At 40.4% G+C, this 23,797-nt stretch overlaps 1 protein-coding gene across 3 annotated transcripts in view; it reads right to left on the bottom strand.

Moving 5' to 3' along the window:
• nox4 (NADPH oxidase 4) overlaps nucleotides 1-23,797 on the bottom strand; it is a 125,185-nt gene that overhangs the window by 82,478 nt on the left and 18,910 nt on the right. For 2 of the 3 annotated variants that reach the window (XM_033022454.1, XM_033022452.1), the window contains exons 3-5: nucleotides 22,260-22,370; nucleotides 14,631-14,715; nucleotides 2,843-2,940 (exon numbers count right to left, since the gene is read on the bottom strand). In XM_033022454.1, the coding sequence (XP_032878345.1) occupies nucleotides 2,843-2,940; nucleotides 14,631-14,715; nucleotides 22,260-22,370 (294 nt within the window). The remainder of the gene's footprint in view (nucleotides 1-2,842; nucleotides 2,941-14,630; nucleotides 14,716-22,259; nucleotides 22,371-23,797) is intronic. The other variant, XM_033022453.1, reaches the window with a different exon arrangement.

Here is a 23,797-nt window from a genome sequence, read left to right as displayed (position 1 = left end):
AGTGCAACAACTTGCATTCGTCATTTCTTCAAAACTTATTAATTCAATCCCTACAAGCCCAGTAAATACATCCACAAAGATGTCTTAAATAAAGTTATATCTGAGAGAGAATTGGGCACCGTTTCAAAATCCAATTCCCAAATCATCAGCTGAGGCCTTGGACTCTCAGGTGATCAGTGTAACACAGCTGCTCTAAATATAAACATATGGAGTTGTCAACTAAATCCCCAAAACACTGTTAAAATCCCATGTAATAAAAAGTTTAACTTTTCCACACATCGCAGAACATTGTTTTTTCCCCCCAAAATATCTAAGCAGACATAAAACAGATGGTATTGTTGCAGTTTCATTCTTAAATGAGTCTGTTAATAGTACAGCCGATCAGAATTACTATAACACAAACTGAAAGGAGCATCTGTCATTATCATTAGACAATAGTTTAACTTTTAAAAACATAAAACATAGGACCAAAAGCAGTTCTCTTAGCCTGTTCTGCCATTCAAGTAGATCATGAAGCTACACTTCCCTGCATGTTCAGCATAACCCTTGACTTCTCTACTGACCAAAATATTATCTTGGGACCTGAAATATGGCCAATGATTTAGCCTCTGCAGTTCATTAGGATATAACATTTTATTTTAAATCACAAACACTGAGAGATAAATTTCCTCCTCGTCTCCTAAATTAATTAAACCTTGCAGATCCCTTACAAGTCTACAGACTTGTTATTCTGTCGCAATAAAAAATGTATTTGTTCTGTTTTTGGTAAATATGACAATTAAACACTCTTAACTCTTCTGAAACAATGCCCTTTAGTTCAAGATTATTTACAAAAAACTCACAGAATCTACTTTGTCATAATCTTACATATTTCAATAAGATTACCTCCATTTATTTCTTGGCCCCCAAGGGAATAGGCACCAATCTGCCTCATTAGACAACCACTTTGTCCCAAAAATCAACCACACTGCCTCCACTACAAGTATAGACTTCCCTTAAATGTGAAGACAGTGTACACTGACAGCTGTTGCAAGACATTGCACTATTACACTCCATCCCCTTTGCAATTGAGGCAAACATTCTTTTTGCTTTCCCAATTGCTTGCTATACCTCCATGCTAACTTTCTGTGATTCATGAATGAAGATACGCAGAACACCAGTATTGCAGTATCCCATAGTGTCTCTGCTTTAAAAACAAAATTCTGCTTTTTTTTGTTTTCAGCCAATGTAGATAACCTCACATCTCTCCTGCTATATCCAAGTGACAATTCTTGCCTACCCAACTTAAGCTCTGTCCTTTCGAACATTCTCTGTGATCTCATCACAATGTGCTCTTTATGTCATCAGCAAATTTGGCTATAATGTATATTCAATCAAAGAAGGGTCTCGACCTGAAACGTCACCCATTCCTTCTCTCCAGAGATGCTGCCTGTCCCACGGAATTTAAGAGAGAGTTAGATTTAGCTTTTAGGGCTAAAGGAAACAAGGGATATGGGGAAAAAGCAAGAACGAGGTACTGATTTTAGATGATCAGCCATGATCACATTGAAAGGCAGTGCTGGCTTGAAGGACCGAATGGCCTACTTTTCTATGTTTCTATGAGTTACTCCAGCTTTTTGTGTCTATCTTCAATCCTTCCATCTAGGTTGTTGCTAAAGATTGTGGACCCTTCACTGATCTAAATAGCATCCCACTAGTTTGCCAACTTGAGCACGATTCAATGAGCCCAACTCCTAGTCTTCTGATAGTTCACTAATCCTTCATCCATATTAAATTTGGATATTAATGCAAGATCAAACAAAACAATAATAGGACACTCTCAAACATACTTTTTGAAATCAAAATATCTTCTTTACTGAGAATTAAGAAAATTAATTTGAATTTTGCAGAAAATTAAAGATAAATCAACAAGCAAAACCTACTCCCTAACTGGAAATTCTAGTACCTACTTTTGTCAGGATGGCCTGTGGGTATAGTATTCCTTGGGACAACAGCTAAAATCCTTCCCAGTCACTGCACCGAGGGACAGAACATTACAATAATACCTTCATCCTCTGTGTAATCCTAAAAGGTTATAAGATTTTGGTCTCCAAAATATTCTAATGTTTTTCGTCAAGATCCATCAATCCCTTTGAAATGTCTATACTTCATCAGCACCATCCAAATTGTCCTTCAAGATATCAGACACCCATACCTAATATGGAGCCCCTGCTCAGGAAAATGGAGTGGAATATTATAGGATGCAGTCTGATGGGCCTGTCCCACTTACGCGACTTTTTCGGCGACTGCCGGTACCAGTCACAGGTTGTTGCAGGTCGCCGAAAATGTTCAACATGTTGAAAATCCAGCGGTGACCAGAAAGACGCTACAACTCTTTGGGCGACTGTGGAGACTACTCACAACTATACAGGCGACACCCCAGCAACATGTCGTGGGATGAAGCCTGTATGGTCATGAGTAGTCACCCAAATTTGCAGCGACCTGCAACGACCTATGACTGGTGCCGGCAGTCGCCGAAAAAGTCGCTTACGTGGGACAGGCCCATAACTCACTGCTAATCCTATTAAAGGAGCAACCATGATTATGTTTCTTCAATTATTGTCTTTCTAATTGGAATAATTTCAACACACAAAGCGTAGTAACAAAATATTCCAAATGTAGCTATTTGCACCGTCAGCTAAATATATCTCCAACAACAAGGGAAATGAATTAATCAGAGACCGTAATGTTCATCCAAATGTTCATCACTTTTTGACTACATCAACACAATAGTTGGCTCTAAAGTGATCCTTCAGCATAGAAAAATATAATGAACACACACATGAACACACATGATACGGACCTCATCCCGGTAACGAGCAACATTGAGGGCTGGAAATTCTTCACTGTAATGCAGGGAGAAGTTTAGGGCATTGACCATATGAGCTGCAACATGGACTCCTGAAATCAGAACAAAAGGTTTTATTACATCAGAATTGCTCACATATAAAATAAATACTTTGTTATAACATCAAAAATACAATACCATATTTTACCATATGCAACCTCAAAACCAAAGTATCAAATTGTTCTTAAAGATTTTGTAGATCAACAAAATAACAAGAATGAATTCTATCATTTTCATCCCCAGAAATCCAATGGAAAAGGTTTGTCAAATGTTAAGCATTTGTGGTGCTGCATAACATTGTAATGGAACAGACAGTGAGGAAATGGGGATAATTTCTAGATATGTAAGATAAATTTGACATAAATTATCCACCAATTGTCCCCTCCTGATATTCATCTCGCACCTACAGCTCCAAGCAACTATTGCATGTGATAACAGCCACACACTGGGCCAGGGGTGGGGAACCTTTCCATGTTGGAATGCCGCATTAAGTTAGCTGTAATCAAATAAGGCTGCACCCAAGAAACCTCAATTAGATATACTTCAAAATGTACATTATTTTGTAAAAATCTAACTACTATGTACTAACTTCAAGAAAATGAAAAAATGTTGTTAATTCTAAAGTTAACTAACCTTTTAATGATTTTGTTGTGACTGCAGGCACATCCTGGTCGGTTGTAAGACCAGCCTAACACAAGGCAGATACACCTGGCGACACAACCAGGTGCTGAGGTGTTTGGCAGCTGAACTCGAGTGCAAGAGAGTTACCACCAATGCCATGCCTATCAATGCCCAGATAACATTCCCACAAATACCATCCTTCATCCGGGAAGGAGAGAAACGGAGGACTAACCCCTCGCCCCTCAACTCATGCCCACTGAACGCAGCCAGGGACTGGGAAATGCGTGTTGAACTTGGCCAGAGGCTTTCGTTCCCAGTTGAAATCGCAGTTACCAACCTGCGAACAACCTCGTTCTCTGGTCTAACTCCTGTCAGTGTGTTTTCATCATTGAGCTGATGGTCCCATGGGAGGAGGCGGCGGACGAGGCTTATGAAAGGAAAAAGCTTCGATATTCAAACCTTGCAGCAGAGGCATAGGAGAGAGGTTGCAGGGTAAGGGTGTGTCCAGTGGAGGTGGGGTGCAGGGGCTTTGTAGCCAGTTCCACCGCAAGGCTCCTGAGGGAAGTAGGAGTTAAAGGGCAGGCACAAAGGAGTGCAATAAAAGAACTTGCCAATGCCGCCGAACGGAGCGTTCACTGGCTGTGGCTGAAGAGGAAAGATGCTGTCTGGGCTGCCATGTGACCATCTAGAGGCTAACAATAAGACACACACCCAGGTCTGATCAACCTGTGGTGGGCCTGCCTCGACTGAGGGTGTCTTGTGATAAAAGGCCGAAACACCCAGTGACGTTGAGGTACACAACTAATTGTTAGCAAATTCACCTAGTGGTCATACCCAAGAATGTAAATTGTAGTGAAATCTTTGGGATTGTAACACCCAGTCCTACTAATCAATCAATGTGGGAAAGCATTTGAATATTTAGTTGCGGACCAATTGAATAACTACTTTGGTTCCGTCTTCACTAAGGAAGACATAAATAATCTGCCGGAAATAGCAGGGGATCGCGGGTCAAAGGAGTTGGAGGAATTGAGTGAAATCCAGGTTAGCCGGGAAGTGGTGTTGGGTAAATTAAATGGATTAAAGGCCGATAAATCCCCAGGGCCAGATAGGCTGCATCCCAGAGTACTTAAGGAAGTAGCTCCAGAAATAGTGGATGCATTAGTAATAATCTTTCAAAACTCTTTAGATTCTGGAGTAGTTCCTGAGGATTGGCGGGTAGCAAACGTAACCCCACTTTTTAAGAAGGGAGGGAGAGAGAAAACGGGGAATTACAGACCAGTTAGTCTAACATCGGTAGTGGGGAAACTGCTAGAGTCAGTTATTAAAGATGGGATAGCAGCACATTTGGAAAGTGGTGAAATCATTGGACAAAGTCAGCATGGATTTACAAAAGGTAAATCATGTCTGACGAATCTTATAGAATTTTTCGAGGATGTAACTAGTAGCGTGGATAGGGGAGAACCAGTGGATGTGGTATATCTGGACTTCCAGAAGGCTTTCGACAAGGTCCCACATAAGAGATTAGTTTACAAACTTAAAGCACACAGCATTGGGGGTTCAGTATTGATGTGGATAGAGAACTGGCTGGCAAACAGGAAGCAAAGAGTAGGAGTAAACGGGTCCTTTTCACAATGGCAGGCAGTGACTAGTGGGGTACCGCAAGGCTCAGTGCTGGGACCCCAGCTATTTACAATATATATTAATGATCTGGATGAGGGAATTGAAGGCAATATCTCCAAGTTTGCGGATGACACTAAGCTGGGGGGCAGTGTTAGCTGTGAGGAGGATGCTAGGAGACTGCAAGGTGACTTGGATAGGCTGGGTGAGTGGGCAAATGTTTGGCAGATGCAGTATAATGTGGATAAATGTGAGGTTATCCATTTTGGTGGCAAAAACAGGAAAGCAGACTATTATCTAAATGGTGGCCGACTAGGAAAAGGGGAGATGCAGCGAGACCTGGGTGTCATGGTACACCAGTCATTGAAAGTGGGCATGCAGGTGCAGCAGGCAGTGAAGAAAGCGAATGGTATGTTAGCTTTCATAGCAAAAGGATTTGAGTATAGGAGCAGGGAGGTTCTACTGCAGTTGTACAGGGTCTTGGTGAGACCACACCTGGAGTATTGCGTACAGTTTTGGTCTCCAAATCTGAGGAAGGACATTATTGCCATAGAGGGAGTGCAGAGAAGGTTCACCAGACTGATTCCTGGGATGTCAGGACTGTCTTATGAAGAAAGACTGGATAGACTTGGTTTATACTCTCTAGAATTTAGGAGATTGAGAGGGGATCTTATAGAAACTTACAAAATTCTTAAGGGGTTGGACAGGCTAGATGCAGGAAGATTGCTCCCGATGTTGGGGAAGTCCAGGACAAGGGGTCACAGCTTAAGGATAAGGGGGAAATCCTTTAAAACCGAGATGAGAAGAACTTTTTTCACACAGAGAGTGGTGAATCTCTGGAACTCCCTGCCACAGAGGGTAGTCGAGGCCAGTTCATTGGCTATATTTAAGAGGGAGTTAGATGTGGCCCTTGTGGCTAAGGGGATCAGAGGGTATGGAGAGAAGGCAGGTACGGGATACTGAGTTGGATGATCAGCCATGATCATATTAAATGGCGGTGCAGGCTCGAAGGGCCGAATGGCCTACTCCTGCACCTAATTTCTATGTTTCTATGTTTCTAACATGGAGGTATGCAGTTTCAGCTGATCTTCCAGATGGGTATCCGTCATTTGTGACCTTAAGGGCATCTTGATTTGGGTTAGGTAGGAGAATGTAGATTCGCAGCAATAAGTGGTTGAAAAGCAAGAAGCATTTTTCGTGCATGTTGCCGAAGACGTGGGTATTCTATTGCAATTTTCCATATTTCAATCGGATCTTTCAGCATCAAATAAGGACTTTCAAATAAGGCTATCAAAAGGTGATAACACTGAAGACTGGACGGCCAGCAGACTCTCTCCGACATTTTCCTTCTCGTCAACCAGCCTCAGTCGGTGGTGGCGGCAGTCAGGCAGAGAGGTCCAGGTACATTCTAGAATCCCATTAGAACTAAATCATGAGCATAACAGGTGTTTAAAATAGACCTCATGACTTACTAATGTTTTAATTGTGGCCGTCAGTCGGGGAGGATTATTTAGTTGAATCTTCTTTTACTCTTTGGTATCTTAAATATGTTCATTTTAAGATTAAAATAAAAATAATAAGACAAACAAAAACATATTATTAAATGGAACAGGAGATAAAACTTAGCACAAGCATAATTCAGTTTAAAAAGATGTACAAAAACACTTGTTTAAAAGGATATTGGGATGAGGATAGGTGATTGTGAGTGGGATATTTGTTATACTGATTGTATTGGGAAGGGTGATTATAGAGTGATGGGTTGTATATATGACTAAGATACTGTATAGTATATGAGGGTTTTTTCTTTTCTTTTTCTTTTTGTTCTACAAAATTTGGATTCATTCAAAAGGCCGCACTTATTGGCCTAAAAGGCCGCATACGGCCTTAAGGCCGCAGGTTCCCCACATTTGAACACACTTGGTCACCCTCTGCAGCCAAAGAGGTTACCAGTTATAATGCCTCATTGTGCCACTGGACATTGACTTCTGCAATCAAGAGAGTGGGATTGCTCCAGTGCAACGACTTACCTATTCCCTAACAAATTATCTTTCATCCACAAGTTTTGTACAGCTCTTAAATTCAACTCTACATTTATATCTCTTTTCTTTCCACAATCCTCAAGACCTGATAGGGGAAGGACGAAGCTGCTCGTATAAACTACAACTGGGCATTGTATCTCTGAACACGCACGTGGGCAGCTGGTGGACCAGTGGTCATCCTTCTTTGAGCTCAGGGCAGCAAGAGGTTTTGTAGCAGCCCTGGTCACACTGGTAATGGAAGAGACTCGAGAAAGTGTCCAAAACTTTACCTGCCCTAATGTTAACTAACTGGCCAGCAGACTGCAGTCACAAATAAAGACAGTGAAAACTTATTCTTGATACATGGAACACATGCACTCTTAGTTTTTCAGTTTAGAGATACAGTGTGGAAACAGGCCCTTCAGCATACCAAGTCCACGCCAACCAGTGATCGCCTGTTCACTAGCTCTATCCTGCACACAAAAGGGCCTGTCCCACCAGCATGCGATTGCAAGCGTCTAGCGCGACCAAACATTGTCGCTTGAGGCGTACGGCCGCGCGGGGCCGGTCCCACTTCGAACCGCGGAGGCATATGGAGTTGTGCGGGGCTGGTCCCGACATCATACTCACCAATCAGCTGGGCAGGAGGCGGGTCGACTGAATGTGGACGTCGCACGGCGTCGGTACGACGTCAAGACGTTGCGTACGCCGTCAAGACGCTGCGTACGCTCTCAATGCGCCTGCGGGCCAACAGGCTGTTGGAGCGCGGAATTTTCGGACAGTGCAGGATTTTCAGAGCCCCGCGCGATGTCGGGACCAGCCCCGCACAACTCCATACACCTCCGCGGTTCGAAGTGGGACCAGCCCCGCCCGGCCGTACGCCTCAAGCGACCACGTTTGGTCGCGCTAGACGCATGCAATCGCATGCTGGTGGGACAGGCCCTTAAGGACAATTTACAGAAGACAATTAATCTATAAACCTGCATGTCTTTGGAGTGTGGGAGGCAACTGAGCACCCAGAGAAAGCCCACGCGGTCACAGGGAGAACGCAAAAACTCAGTACAGACAGTGCCCGTAGTCAAGATCAAACCTGGGTCTTTGGTGCTGTAAGGCAGCAAGGCTACCACTGTGCTACTGTGCCGTTCTGGATGGAGTAGGTACAATGCCTGGATTGATCCTCATACCAGGGAACAAACATGCTACAGGATCAATGTTGCTGCTCTAAGATGGATTCGCTACCTGCACTAAGGTCCTCTACCAGCTTCCTGATCTCCCCACTGGTATCACCAAATGCTTCATGAAGGTTGATGCTTAATGCTGCTTTAAAGGATTAAGGATCATATGCTGAGAAATCCATGGAATGAGGAAATCTGTTAATACAAGCATGGGGAATTCAAGGATTCATGGCTATTGGCAAAGGCTTTTTGTATCCAGGGTGTACAGAGTCGTAGATGGCAATTCCAGCAACAGTTCAACATAATTGCTGATCTCGCTGAGATCACAATGATGTCGGCTGCCTTCATTGCTGTTCAAAAAGTTACAGTTTGTTAAGAAACACTACTTGAAATGTATATATGACTAACAAATGAACTGAGTTATGAATCTCTAACCTTAAGTTTGCTTGATTAATGTTGCTCCATTGTTTGCTTTATACAAATTGAATCTTATTCTGTGCCACCCTTGTGATTTTAAAACATCGATGCTTTTGCAGTTTAATTGCCTATTAAACTCACTGCTGGTCCTGAACAGTGAAGTACTTTTTTAATGATGTGATAAATGTTAATGCAATGTTAATGAAGTTCTCTGGCACAAAAGGGGTAACTTATGCCATTCAAACTCACTCTATAAGTAGAGGATTCTAAAATTGGAAATTTTAAAATAGAATTATATTTTTGCATTGTAATTCTTTTTCTCATTCTGAACATGGCCTTTTATTTCTGTACCTAATTTGATTTAAATTAATTATTTCCCATTGTTCAGGTGTTTCTTTTTCAAATGTTAAATCTGATTGGCTGCCGCTGCTCTCTCTTCACATTGTGTTTTTGATTTTCTGTTTTTGGACTGAATTCTGTTTTTAATTTGTGTCTCTGTGATGTCTTTATTACTTATTTTAGTTTATTCTGATTATATGTTTTTATTCCTATTGATCTATGTAAGGTGTCCTTGAGATGTCTGAAAGGCGCCCATTAAATAAAATTTATTATTATTATTATTATTAAAAGAATATGTCATACGCCAGATCCTACAATAACTCGTAGGGAGGTCAGTATGTGGAATTCCGAAAGATATCGATTACTACAGATTGTGTGTTGTTCTTCACTTTCTCTGAACCACCAGGGGCACCGCACGATTGGCAGCCCCGCCAACAGTCTTTTTTCTTCTTTTTAAAATATTTTTAGTGTGTTTTAAAAGTTTGTGTAAATGTTTTCTGGTTTGTTTTATATATGGGGGGTAGGAGGAACCTTTTTCAGTCTCTTACCTTGCCAGAGATGCAATTGTTTTTCGGGCCATATCTCCGGTCGCTCTGTAGCCTAATATCATGGAGCTGGAGACTTCCTCGGACTGACTTTGAGCACCACCGCGGGCGTGGACTTAACATCGGAGCCGATCCCTTGCCTGGGATCGCTAGAACCGCAGCCTGCGGACTTAACCATCGTGTGCTCACAGTCTCGGGAGAGGTTAGTCGGGAGTTCCAACAACGCAGAGGTTCGACCAGACCCGACCCGGGCTCCGATCGCTGGCGCGGGGGAGCTGACATCCCCCCCCCCCCCCCCCCCCCCGATGCAAGAGCTGATCACCCCGATGCGGAGGGCCCAAACAACGCCGGCTAAGGGCATCAAGATGGTCCTGTTAACAGAGGGCTTGAGGCCCCCGACAGCGGGAGAGCAAAGAAGGGAAGAGATTGAACTTTTGTTTGACTTCCATCACAGTGAGGAATGTGGAGGAGTCACTGTGGTGGATGTTTATGTTAAAATGTATTTTGTGTATCCCGTTGCTTTTTATTTGTATGACTGACTTGGATAATGAAATTCCCCGTCCCGTATGTTGCAAAACATACTTAGCAAATAAAGTATTATTGTGATTGTGATTGTGATTGCGTTATATGATAAAGTCAACAAACAAAACAATATATTTTAAATTATGCATTCTCTTCAATATTCTTCTTTGACCTTCTTCTCCAAAAGACATCAAGTGGGAAACAATTTTTTGTTTCACAGGGAGTAGCTGTCTTTTGATAATTTTTTTATGATGCCCCTACTGCATATATGAGCCTGGAACGAAAGTGCCACCCTCACCAAACTCACTCAAATTATCCTGGACAATTACGCCTGGACTTCTATCAACATGGTGGCCAAACTTTAATCAGCTACCTAGATTCACGTTTTTTTCCTCAAAATTAACATTGAGAGCCCTTATAATGTTTTGGCTGAGGCTATATCTTCACACACCAAAAAGCTACGCTGATTGACACATCATGGCAGATGTGTGTATTTGCATTTTGTCTATGCGATTCATTCCATGTAAGTCAATGGACCATCTTTGGGGGCAACTAATCTATACATTCAGCACTTCACATCATGGACAGATTTCTAAGATACTTCAAGACAAATATTTATTTTGGGCAAATAAACTTAATTTGTCCCAATGTTATTGAATAAAATAAAATATTCTCAATTAAATTTGCCAAGATTTTAGGCCTCGTTCACATTTATCACCAGCTATTGTTTGAAGTGAAATACACGCAGAACAAAACAAATGCAATTTTGAGGAAGGATGAGAGGGTATCTAATTGAAACACATAAGATTGTTAAGGGTTTGGACATGCTAGAGGCAGGAAACATGTTCCCGATGTTGGGGAGTCCAGAAATAGGGGCCACAGTTTAAGAATAAGGAGTAAGCCATTTAGAACGGAGACGAGGAAACACTTTTTCTCACAGAGAGTGGTGAGTCCGTGGAATTCCCTGCCTCAGAGGGCGGTAGAGGCAGGTTCTCTGGATGCTTTCAAGAGAGAGCTAGATAGGGCTCTTAAAAATAATGGAGTCAGGGGATATGGGGAGAAGGCAGAACCGGGTTACTGATTGGGGATGATCAGCCATAATCATATTGAATGGCGGTGCTGATTCGAGGGGCCGAATGGCCTACTCCTGCACATATTGTCTATTGTCTATTGTCTATCACTTGCCTGCCGTTGCTCTTTTCTCAGCTTTCTCCCCACTCTATTCCATCAGTCTGAAGAATAATCCCGACCCAAAATGTTGTCTTTCCGTTCTCTTTATCGATGCTGCCTGACCTGGTAAGTTCCTCCAGCACTTTGTTTTCAACTATATAAGGAGATGCATGTAGACTGCTGAACCAGTAGAATTCATAATTTAACAGCGAGATTTCTAAGAATACGTCCAACATTTAACCTCTCTGTTAGGATACTAACGTCATCTCATATTCAGTGTTCCTACTGCATATATGAACCTGGAATGAAAGTGATCCTATGCAGATTTGATTTCCCCATTTTAATTACTATGTATGATAATGTAATCTGTGAGAGAAATGTGTTTTAGTTGCATATTGATTAAAGCCCAAATTAAATTGTCACATTGCAAAAATGTTAAATGCCACAACATCAGTGCTCAACTATCATGAGCTAGTGCCTCCACCCTGCTCTACCCATGTGTTTCTGGCAAGCTCAACCAATCCCTGGATCTTTGGCCTCAGTTCAGCTGCAGCCCAGGATCACCAGCCTCTATTTAACCGTATCTGGGCTCACAGTTTACCCATCAAATCACAAACTGCTTCACTACCAAACCTGCAAACAGTTCCCTATACTGGAGCAATAAACTGTTGTGCACCAAGGGATGTGTTTTAACAAACAAAACAAGAGTTGCCAAGGAAAAACATTCCACACACTTAATTTAATTGCACGATTCAATTATTTAAAAATAGTACAAAAATTGCTTATGTGGTTTACTCCACGAGAAAACAAATAGGCTAACTGTCTTTGACAAAGTATCACAATTAATGAAAGTAAATTTTACTTTTCCACAATTTTTTTCTGTCTCGCCACAAATATTTTCAAGTTCAAACTGTTACAATCCCAAACAGTACAAAATCTATTTGCGACCTTCGCAAAGCCATCAGTGATGCCAAGAGGGAATTTTGCCAAGCTATAGTCTCAGCATAACCATATGGACACCCATTGATTGCAGCAAGGCTTGCATGCTATAACAGGCTGCAAAGTAAAGTTGGGCAGTATTAGATGCCTCCTCAATGAGCTCAATGCATTCTGTGCTCATTTTGAACATAAGGTCAGTAGAATAACTTCATCCACACCCAGTGTTAAATAAAGCAAAGCAAGCTAGTGTGCCTTACTGACTACCGCCCAGCGGTCCTGATATCCACCATTATGAAGTGCTCAAGAGCCTGGTCCATTCCATTAACTCTAACCTCCAAGACTGCCTGATGTGCTGCAGATTGTCTACAGTCTCCCTGGCCTTACACTCATCCCAGAAACATCTGGATAATATGCTCACCTTAGCCAAACTTCTATTTATTAACCATAACTCTGCCTTCAACACCATAATCCCATCCAATCCCAAATTCCGGGACCTATGAGTCCCCTCTTCAACTGGATCCTTGACTTTCTAATCCATAGAGACCACAATCAGTGAGGATATGTGACAAAACATCCTCCAAGATAATTCTCAACACAATTGCTCCGCAAGGATACATTTTCAGCCACTTAATATATTCCATATACTCTCATGACTGCCTGGCCAAATTTTCCTCTAACTCCATTTACAATTTTGCAGATGATACCGCCATAGTGGCTAGATTCTGAATAATGACAAGGCAGAGTACAAGAAGGAGATAAGAGACCTTAATAACATGGTGTCAAGATAACAACCTCTCCCTCAATGTTGGCAAGATGAATGAGCTAGTTATTGGCGTCAATAAATGAGGTGGTGTTCGGGTCCCAGTCAACAGCAATGGTGCTCAAATGAGATAGCCAAGAGCTTAACATTCCTAGGCATAAATATAATCAACAATTTGGCCTGGACCAACCACATTGATGATGTGGCTAAAAAAGACAACCTATGCCGCCACTTGCTCAGAAGAATAAATAAGTATGGCATGTCTCCAATGAGTCTTACTAACTTCAGATGAACCGCAGAAAGTATCCTATCAACACAGCTTGCTTTGGCAATAGCTCTGCCCAAGACCACAGGAATTTACAAAGAGTTATGGAAATAGCCGGGTCCATCACACAAACCAACGTTCCCCTCCCCTCGTCTATTCCATCTACACATCATACTGCCTTGGGAAAGTAGCTAACATTATCAAGGACCCTGGACATTCTCCATTCTTCTCTCTCCCATCAGATAACAGATACCAAAGCGTTAAAGCAGGTATCACCAGATTTAAGCACAGAATTTTCCCCACTACTAATAGATTATTGAATGGTCATTTTATAGACTAAGGCATAATCCCGACTCATAACCTACCTCACTGTCTCTGGGTATACGTGACAACAGTGAACCAACATCAATACTTGCTATGAAATGCACTTGGGTTTAAACATCCCTTAAAGTGTACAGATCCTCTCCAGCCTATGAACTCCGGACTAATGTGCGGCATGTACAGGCAAATGAACGTTTAGGAGACCAGCGGTAAGGGTTTTCCTGCTTCTGCTGGGCTGCAGGCGTCTTCTGCGTGTGTAACTCTGTTCGTGGCCACATTTCCAACTTGCAAACTATTCGGGTTATGAACAGTTCGCAGAAACAGAACTCTGCCATAACCTGGGGACAACTGGTAAGCTATTTAAAACAATGATGTTCAACTTTCACACTATTTTTGTAAATTTTGTAAAGCTCACAATATACATGCAACCCATTTAATGTGTCAATTGCTTGAAATCCAGTTTCAAAATTCTACATTCTCCTACCCTCCAGTGATGCATAAATTTATTTAATCTCATAAAAAGTTGATGATTCTTTATAGAAACGCGTACTGTTTTCAAAACATCTGTTCATATCTTCCCAGAAAAACAGTGGCATAATTACTGAAATATCATTTGACTTTGAAGTCACATGTTCCTCAACCACAATTGGAAAATTAAGTGGAATTACATACACAAAACAATATGAACTCAAACAAGACAAAAACAGAAAATGCTGGAGATACTTAGCAAGTCAGGTCACATCTGTGGCATGACGTTTCAGGTCAGAGATGCTTCATTCTGAAACATTGATTCCGTTTCTCTTTCTACAGAAGCTCAACCTGACTGTTGAGTTTTTCCAGCATCTTCTGTTTTTGTTTGAGATTCCAGCATCTGCAGTTTTATTTTATTTCCATTGAACTCTGACAAAAGTTTATTTCTGGAGATGAGCCCCATAAATAGGTATATCTTCTGAAACAGTAACTGCCTGAGTTCTGCAAGTTAACGCAGTACATTACGTTTGTACTTTTCCTTTGGGAAAACAGAAATTTCTTACCTGAAAATAGACATATAGTAAAACCACATGTTATATGAAAAGTTTTACTCTTATCCAGCAATCTTCGTGCTTTTCTGTTCATTACCTATGAAGAAGAATTTTATAAATTATTGTAATTATTTGAAAATGTTTCAGGTGATAAATTGAGAAGGATCTTACCATAATTCTAACTGATTTTACAATTCAGTCTGATAATAGGAGAAGTTGGAATAAATATATAGACAATATATACCCCACTAAATCAGAAAATTAAGAGGCTTTAATTTTAAAACAGTATTGGATACGTAGGCATTCCAATATCTAGCTTATTCTTTGAGCTTCACTTGGTGGGGAGAATTTTAAACCAATGAAAAATAGGCTTCAGAAAAAACAAAGAGTAAATATTCACGAATTAATAGCATAAACGGACCAACTTCAGAATTTAACTCAAGCATTTGAATAACCCTGGGAAGGGGGGGGGGATGTTAATTAAAACCTGTTAATAACTTATTTGGAACAATATTAACAGGAATTTTGGAAGTTAGTTCAGCATCCAGAGCATCCTAGAACTTTTCAGTGAAAGCCTGTTGTGACCACAACAAAATTCCTTGGGGACGGAAAAATTGACAAGCAAACCTGACACTAATTATTGCAGCTTCACAAATGCCTCCTTGGAAGATTCTGAAATGCTTTTGGAATTCTTTTTATATTTCTAATCAATTTGTAGGAAATGTTTTTGCAGTATTTTTGGGATTGCTGCTGTTCAGCTTCAAATCTTTGAAGATGAAAATTCCCGACATTGACATTTCAGCATTGCACCTCTCCTGAGCCATGTAAACCTGGTTGCTGCTAATGCAGCAATATTTGGTGACCCATGGCTGATTCAAGTGCTGCATACAAAAGATAGTACCGGTAAGGGTTTTGAAAGAATCAGTGAGGGCGGATTGCTAAATGATAGAGGGGATTGTGGCTGATTATTTACCATAAAAAATATTCTGCTGTTCTATATAGGAGGATTTTCACCGTCGGGGTTCGGCGTCGGCGTTCCACCAGCCCGGCGTGAGGGCCTGAACATCGGGCCACCCGGGGCGGCGACTGCGGGTGCTAGGAAGGCCTCGACCACGAGTGAACATCTGGGAAGAACGGAGGGGAGGCTGGCTGGACTATGGTGCCTTCCTCACCTTGGTGCCACTGTGTTATGTTGTGTCGTGGACTTTCAGTGTTTGTGCTTTTTTTTAAATTCTATTTTATTTTTAATATGTTTTATTATTTATTATTATTTATTTATTTTTATTTTTATGATACTGCCTGTAAGGGAAATTCATTTCGTTGTCTCTAACTGAGACAATGACAATAAATTTGAATACAATACAATACAATACTACAATTAAGAGGACTGACTGATTAGGTATCAGGATGTAGGTGACACCGTGCCCATCTTCCTTGATCTCAAGAAGCCATCAAACTGCTTTAGTTATTAAACGCATAAGTTGGGGAACCACACTTCTAATTATTTGGCCAATCAGCTTTATTCTAGGTCACCCTGTCCGTATACCTCCACCAAAACAAAAAGTTTATCTCAATCTACCCTTACTAAAGGGGAGGTCATTTAAGACTGAGGTGAGAAAAAACGTTTTCACCCAGAGAGTTGTGAATTTATGGAATTCCCTGCCACAGAGGGCAGTGGAGGCCAAGTCACTGGATGGATTTAAGAGAGAGTTAGATAGAGCTCTAGCGGTTAGTGGAGTCAAGGGATATGAGGTGAAGGCAGGCACGGGTTATTGATAGGGGACGATCAGCCATGATCACAATGAATGGCGGGGCTGGCTCGAAGGGCCAAATGGCCTCCTCCTGCACCTATTTTCTGTTTCTACGTTTCTACTTTTTAGTGCCTTCCTTCACAGTGGAAAGTGTTGATTCTGCTGTGGGGGGACGTTCATGTTAAATTCTATAGTGTGTTGTGTCTTTTATTTTTATTTTATATGGATGTATGGTAATCTGATTTCTTCTCTGTAAAGCACTTTGGCTTCAATGTGATTTGATTTAAAAGTGCTACATAAATAAAAATTACTTACTTACTTACTTTATCTTTCATGATTTTAAATATCTTTGTCAGATTTTCTCCAAACCACATCAGTTCCAAGGGGAAATAACTGCCAGATTCTCCAATCTGTTCCTCGTCCCTCATCTCTGGAACAATTTCAGTAAGTCTTTTCTATATGTTCTTCAAAGTCTTCATATCTTTGCTCATGCATTATGCATAAAACTGGATACATAGAAATTCATCATGACGTTCGAGGGAAATAGGCTCAATGCAGGAAATGGACTAGCTTAGATGGGCATCTTGGATGGCATAGAGAAGTTGGGCCAAAGCGCCTATTCCCATGCGGTATGAATCTATGACTTCCGAGCTTTTGTACTCTATTAATAAAACCTAAGACCAACATATACTTTTTCAACCACTTTCTCAATCTGACCTTTTAAGAAACTGGGTAACATATCGCCATATCTTTCTGTTCTTGGACCCCTTTAAAAATTGTCCTCTCAGATTTATATTGCCATATGTTCTTATTCTTCCTTCTTCCTGCACATAGACAGTGACTGAAGGGTGCAGCTTCAGCGGTGAGGACTACACAAAGCTGGTCAGGGGATGCCGAGGAATGACTCCGCAACTGCCTGGAGTCGGTACAAGGACTCAACAACAAACCTGAACTAATATGCCATGGTTGTTAGCCACTTCATAAGGAAATGTGTGGAGGAGGGTGTTCCCACCAAAACCATCTTGGCATTCCATAACCAGAAGCCTTGGATGAACCAGAGGGGTCCGCAATCTACTGAGGATCAGATCTCGGGTATTTAAGTCTTGCAATTCATGTGCATATAGGAAGTCCAAGTGCAATCTCAGTTATGCCATTGGAAAGACAAAGGGACATAGTCGCTCTAAACTGGAGGATGAGATGAATGTTCACCAGTTATGGCAGGGTTTGCATGCCATCACTGAAAGGTATGTCGAAGCCAAGTGGCAACTCAAGCAACAATGAGACATCGCTCCTCGGTAAGCTCAACACGTCCTGTGCTCACTTCAAAAGGGAGAACACCAATGTGCCTTCTTGGGCCTCCATAGCTCCTGAATGCATTGTAATCTCAGTGATCAAAGCCAACATCAGAAGATTGTTTGTGAGGGTAAATCCCTGGAAAACATTTGGCCCTGATGGTGTACCTGGGCATATTCTTAAATCTGCGTGGACCATCTGGCTGGGGTTCTTGCCGACATTTTCCACCTCTGATTACTAAGATCCAAGGTCGCCACCTGCTTTAAAAGGCCATGAATAATACCGGTGACCAAGAATAGTAAGATGCATCAATGTCTACTGACGTCCATGGTGATGAAGTGCTTTGCAAGGTGGGTTATTATCCATATCAACGCCTTCTTAGCAAGAACCTGAACACACTACAATTTGCCTACCAGCAAAATAGATCAACAGGGGATGCGATCTTGCTGGCTCCCCACTCTGCACTGGACCACTTGGACAGTACGAACACGCACATCAGACTGTTGTTCATCAGCTCGACGTTCAACAACATCATCCCCTCCAAACTTGTTCTCAAACTCGGGTAACTGAGTCTCTGCTCATCGATATGCAACTAGATCCTCAACATCCTCATTGGCAGGCCACAGTCAGTAAGAATTGGCAACAGCACTTCCTCCTCAATAACCATCAGCATCAGAGCATCTCAGGGCTATGTGCTCAATCCTATGTTTTACTCACTATATACCCATAACTGTGTAGGCAGACACAATTCTAATGCTGTCTTTGAATTTGCTGATGATACCACCATTGTTAGACACATAACAGGTAATCAGTCAGAATATAGGAGGGGAAACAGGAAATCTGATTGAATGGTGTCAGAAAGACAATCTTGCTCTCACTATCAGCAAGACCAAGGAGTTGATTAAATCTATAGGAAGGAACTGCAGATGCTGGTTTACACAAAAGATAGACACAAAATGCTGGAGTAACTCAGCGGGACAGGCAGTGTGTCTGGAGAGAAGGAATGGGTGACATTTCAGGTCAACACTCTTCTTCAGAAGACCATTCTTCTTCTTGACGGGTTTCGTCCTGAAACATTACCCACTCCTTCTCTCCAGAGATGCTGCCTGTCCTGCTGAGTTATTCCAGCATTTTATGTCTGTCCAAGGAGCTGATTGTTGACTTCAGAAGGAGAAAGCTGAGGATCCATATCTTCATGTCTTCATTAACAGCTTGGAGTTGGAGAGTCAACAACGTCATTCGTGGACGATCTGAAGATCTGTCCTGAGTACAGCACATTGATGTAATCATTAAAAATTGCCCATCAAGGCCTCTACTTCCTTCGAAGATTAAGGAGATTTAGTATGTCAACAATTCTCTCTTAAACCTTTACAGATGATGACAAATTCTCTCTTGAACTTCTACACATGTTTGGTGGAGAGCATATTTTGACTGGTTTGGAAACTTGAATGCCCAGGTACAAAGGAGATTACAGAGAATGGTGGACATCGTCCAGTCCATCACAGGTACTGCCCTCTCCACCATCGAAGGAATCAGTAGACACTGCCTCAAAAAAGCAGTCAATATCATCAAAGACCCACATCACCTTGGCCACACTCTCATTTCAATCCTACTATTGGGAAGAAGTTACAGGAACCTGAAAACCATAACCACCAGGTTCAAGTATAGCTTCTTCCCAATAACTGTTTGGGTCTTGAACACTACCCAGCTCTAACCTCAACTATGAACTGTTTTTGGTTGCATTAAGAATTTGCATGAGTATTGTGGTTATTAATTTATTGTATTTTTGTTTATTACATATTATCTGGGTGTAGTGGGTTTACAGGCCTGTAATGCTGCTGCAAGTCAAAATTTCATAGTGCAGTTGTTGGTACATGTGACAATTAAACACTCTTGATTCTTGAACATGTGATGTTTCACATTTTTCAGCATTATATGTCTGATGCCTGCTAACCACATAGCCCCCATCAGCTTGTCTGTATTGCTTTGAATTATATTCCAATCCGCCTCAAAATTCACCACATCTCCAAGTTTTATGTCATCTTGCAAAGTAATTTTGTATTGTGGATCTTTAAATGAATCTCACAAACACAGTCATCTCACTGCTTAGCAGGAGACCCAGAAATTATGCATTAATATTTTAACTGAGTAAAGTTATTTAAAATTGGCTGGCAGCCTTCCCTCACTCACCAGTATATGGGTAAATCAATTTAGAATACTGCCAGCCTAATCTTTAAATTTGAGGATGCTGAGCTATTTATTCTTGTCGCAGCTAACCAAGAGGGAAACATAAGCAGCACTAACCCCTGGTCTGGCATACCTCAAATAATTCTTCTGGAATGTATCTTTACTCTATCCCTGCTGACAACAGAGTTTGAAGTGAACAGGACCGGTTTATGTAAAATTCACATGCATCACCATTTTATTCACTCTTAATATTTTTTTATTCTATTTCAGAACAATTCAAATCATGACAAGGATTATTAGTGGTTAATGCTTAATGAGAAAAGAAGCAGTGAGCAGATGGACTAGTGTTTGGCATGTTAATGTCTGCTGCTGGTTTGACTATGGGCCCCACTACTAGCTAGACCAGCTGCCTTTAGAACAAAGAATTGGCATTTCTTATTTATCAAGGATTTATCTTCAGGCTCAACACAGATCTTTCAGTCAGCCAACCTTTTGCACTTGTTATCTTTAACTGCAATTGCAACAAACTGACTCATGTCCTCCACAAAAGCTAAGAAAAATATTCAACATAAAGAAATAAACATTTTATCAGTGTGTATCCTAATTTTTTTTAATGAGTTGCTAAGACAACGTAGCAGTCTGCATTAATTTTGAATCCTATTTACAGTATCTCCTTTATTAAATAGCTAAAATTATTCACTATTATTGCATGATTACTCATTCCACAAATTTTACCTTCCTGTTGATGGCCTCAATAAGAACTGATATATTACGCTCCAAATTACATTTTATATGAAGTGCAACCAGGAACAAAGGAGGTCAACATATTCAACAATCAAAATCAAATAGCTTAAATGACCACATGGATATTTCAATAACATGTCCCTTGTGTGATGTGGACAAAGCAGGTTTGATCTCAAAATTCTGACTGAATTCCTAACTCATACTGTTTAATCACTCAATTTGCTATGCAATGGAGAGAAGGTTATCTCATTTCCTAAATGTGGGTAAACTTGCCAAGCTGGAACAAACTAAAAGTTATTCCCAAAGAAGAATTTAATTTCTTTCATTTGTGGGAGAGTAGGAGACCATAAGAGATGCCTCAGAGCTCAATCCTGCCATACTCCTTGTGGGGGTAGGACAACATATTTTCCACTATTTCCTGTCAACTTCCCATTCATTCCCAATTTAATGGAAGTATTTGAAATAAAAAATAACCCACATCTGATTTCTGTCTCAGTTTTAATAATGAAACCATTAAGATTTGCAATTTAAAATACTGCTATCTATATTTATTCATCAGACAAAGATTACTAAAAAAAAATGTGTTAATGCAAATATCTTCATTCGATGCTCACTATTATTAAATATCAGCATTGGTCGCTAAACTAATTAAGTTGCAGGCTTAATATTCTGATCACAATTTAAAAATACATGACAAATATTGCAACTTTCTGCATCATAATAGCCAATTAATCAGATCGTTAAGACATAAAATAATGATATAATTATCCCCTAGAGCCTGCCTAGCTAATCAATGGTATCTTGGCTGATTAAACATTATATTCATGTATTTTTCCTAGATGTCCATCAATGTCCTAGGTTAAAAAAAAAATATTATTCTTAGTTTTATAATTAACAATTAATGTGGCATCAATTGCCACTTGAATGATCTTTCTAAATTTCCGCCAATTTGTGTAGAATGGTTTCCTAATTCCACCTGTGAAAGAATTGGTTAATTCTGAAACCATGCCCTCAGGTCATAGACTTCCCAACCAGAAGAACTGGTTTCCCGCCATCTTCCCTATCAATTCTCCTCAAAATTTGAAATCGTCATTCAAGTCGCCCATAACTTTTTACCTTTAAGGGAACAAAATTCAAATTTCTGTAATCTGTCCTCATAACATAATCTTTAGGAATCTAAATATCACCCCAGTACATCTGTGCTGCACTTCCTCCAAAGCCAATTTATCCTTCCTAAATTATTGTGTTGTATTTAGCATTGGCTGTTAGCTTTAACCATAGCTATAAGTATGCTTTAAGTATGCTATAGCTTTAGCATTCAGACTATAGCTTTAAGTATGTTACCAGTTAAGTACAGTGTCTTGTGACTGACCTGCTCTTAAACCTGTAGCAATTATCTATAGAGGCTTACCTAACCAGTCGGTAGAGGCTCTTAGAATAAATAATCATGTTGAGGTGTAGTTTCTGAGTTGTTCAGCTCCGCAAACCCAAGATTACACAAAGATCCCAGACACTACAAATGTCAAAACTACTCACTGCACTACCTCAGGTGTGCTCTACTTTGTACCACTAGTTTAGGCCAGCTGGTGCACAGGAAATTGTTTGGAAAACTCCAAGCATGACTCCTATTCTTTGTAAGTCATATAAAAAAATCTGATTCACTCACCTTCTGTGACCCTCGCAGAAATGCCAGTAAAGTGCGACACATCGGCAACAGGACAAGACTGCAGTTCAAATTCAGGACCGAAGCAGAAGCTCTACTAATGCATAATCCTAGCTGAACAAATAAGATAGTGATCAGGAAAATAAAAGAACAAGACAAAATACATTGGTAGAACAAGCAACTTTAAAAGTTGACCTAGAATTCCCATTTGTTGTAAATGTATAAATACCATTATCTATTTTAACACCTGTATTTTCCTAAATAAGTTCAAGTAACACAAAGGAATAGAATATGCATATTCTGGGTACTTTGACATATAAAACAACTGACCTGCATTAAACAATCAATTAAAAACACTTTAAAATACTGTAAAATGCATTAAAAAAAATCTAGCAAATATTCTCTGCAGGTGCTTGCAGCCATTCCCTCCATTCAAATGAATGAGAAGGAGTCATTTTATCATCTCCAATCAAACACACAATCATGGTGTGAATTCTCCAACTCAACTGGTGGAGATTCTCCACAACTTTCCACACCCACCCTGAACTCTAAGAGGAGTTCAGCATTGGAATGCCGTCATCCGGCAGTGGTAAATTACAATAGATAACTTCAAGGTTTACTTTTATGTTTTCATGCTTATCTTTGGAGAATGTCAGCAAATTCTGACAGTTGCTGATGTCTCCTTACAGAATTGAGGACAATTCTGTAGAAAGTGTCATTCTGTTAAAAATGCTGAATGAATCACATCATGCTGATTAAAATGTGGTAAACATCTCTGCATCAAAAATGCACAGTACCTGCAGAGAAGTGATTGGCATTGCTTATATATTTCATATTATAAATCAGTTAGACAATGTCACTTTGAAAACCAGGCATGACTGAATAAACCAATTATAGACAATTTCTTTGCTCTTAGAGATATCGATAATTGAATCCCTCCTCAATAACTCTACAACCATCAATTTTCCATGACCTGGTCCTCATGAAACCAACAGAAGATAATTACTCAGGACTATGGCTCTTTCCATAAATTCTCTTTCCATTTGTTGGAAACATTTGGTGTCCCAATGCATCTGTCTCTCACTTTATGCTTCTGAAGTCCCAGAGTTATTGCCATCACTATTCTAATAACATTCCCAATCAATACATAATTTCTCAATTCCATTGTCTCAATATTTACCCCTTGACATCCCACATATTGGGTCTAATCTGATTAGCCCTTTACTATCTCATGATATTGCAATGTGATCTTGGTTGACATGTCATGTCATGTCCCTTAATACTATCAGGTTTAAAATGAACAATAAACAACATTTGTTGACATTTATGAAGGAGAATTCCAACTTTCTCCAATCCTCTGAATGTAGAATAATTTTAAAATTTCAACCCTAAAGGCATATTTCTAGTTTTTAGACTGTGGCCCGAGTCCAACATTATGCAACTCTTCGAGATTATCAGTTCTCCTTATCATCTCAAATAACATCAATAAAATCACTCCTTAATCTTTTGAAAACCATGGAACATAATCTGTCCTCAAATAT

The sequence above is a fragment of the Amblyraja radiata genome, chromosome 6 (assembly GCF_010909765.2).
Source record: "Amblyraja radiata isolate CabotCenter1 chromosome 6, sAmbRad1.1.pri, whole genome shotgun sequence".
Lineage (NCBI taxonomy): Eukaryota > Metazoa > Chordata > Chondrichthyes > Rajiformes > Rajidae > Amblyraja > Amblyraja radiata.
Note: the sequence above shows the minus strand (reverse complement) of the source record. Positions and strands in the feature narration are given on the sequence as shown.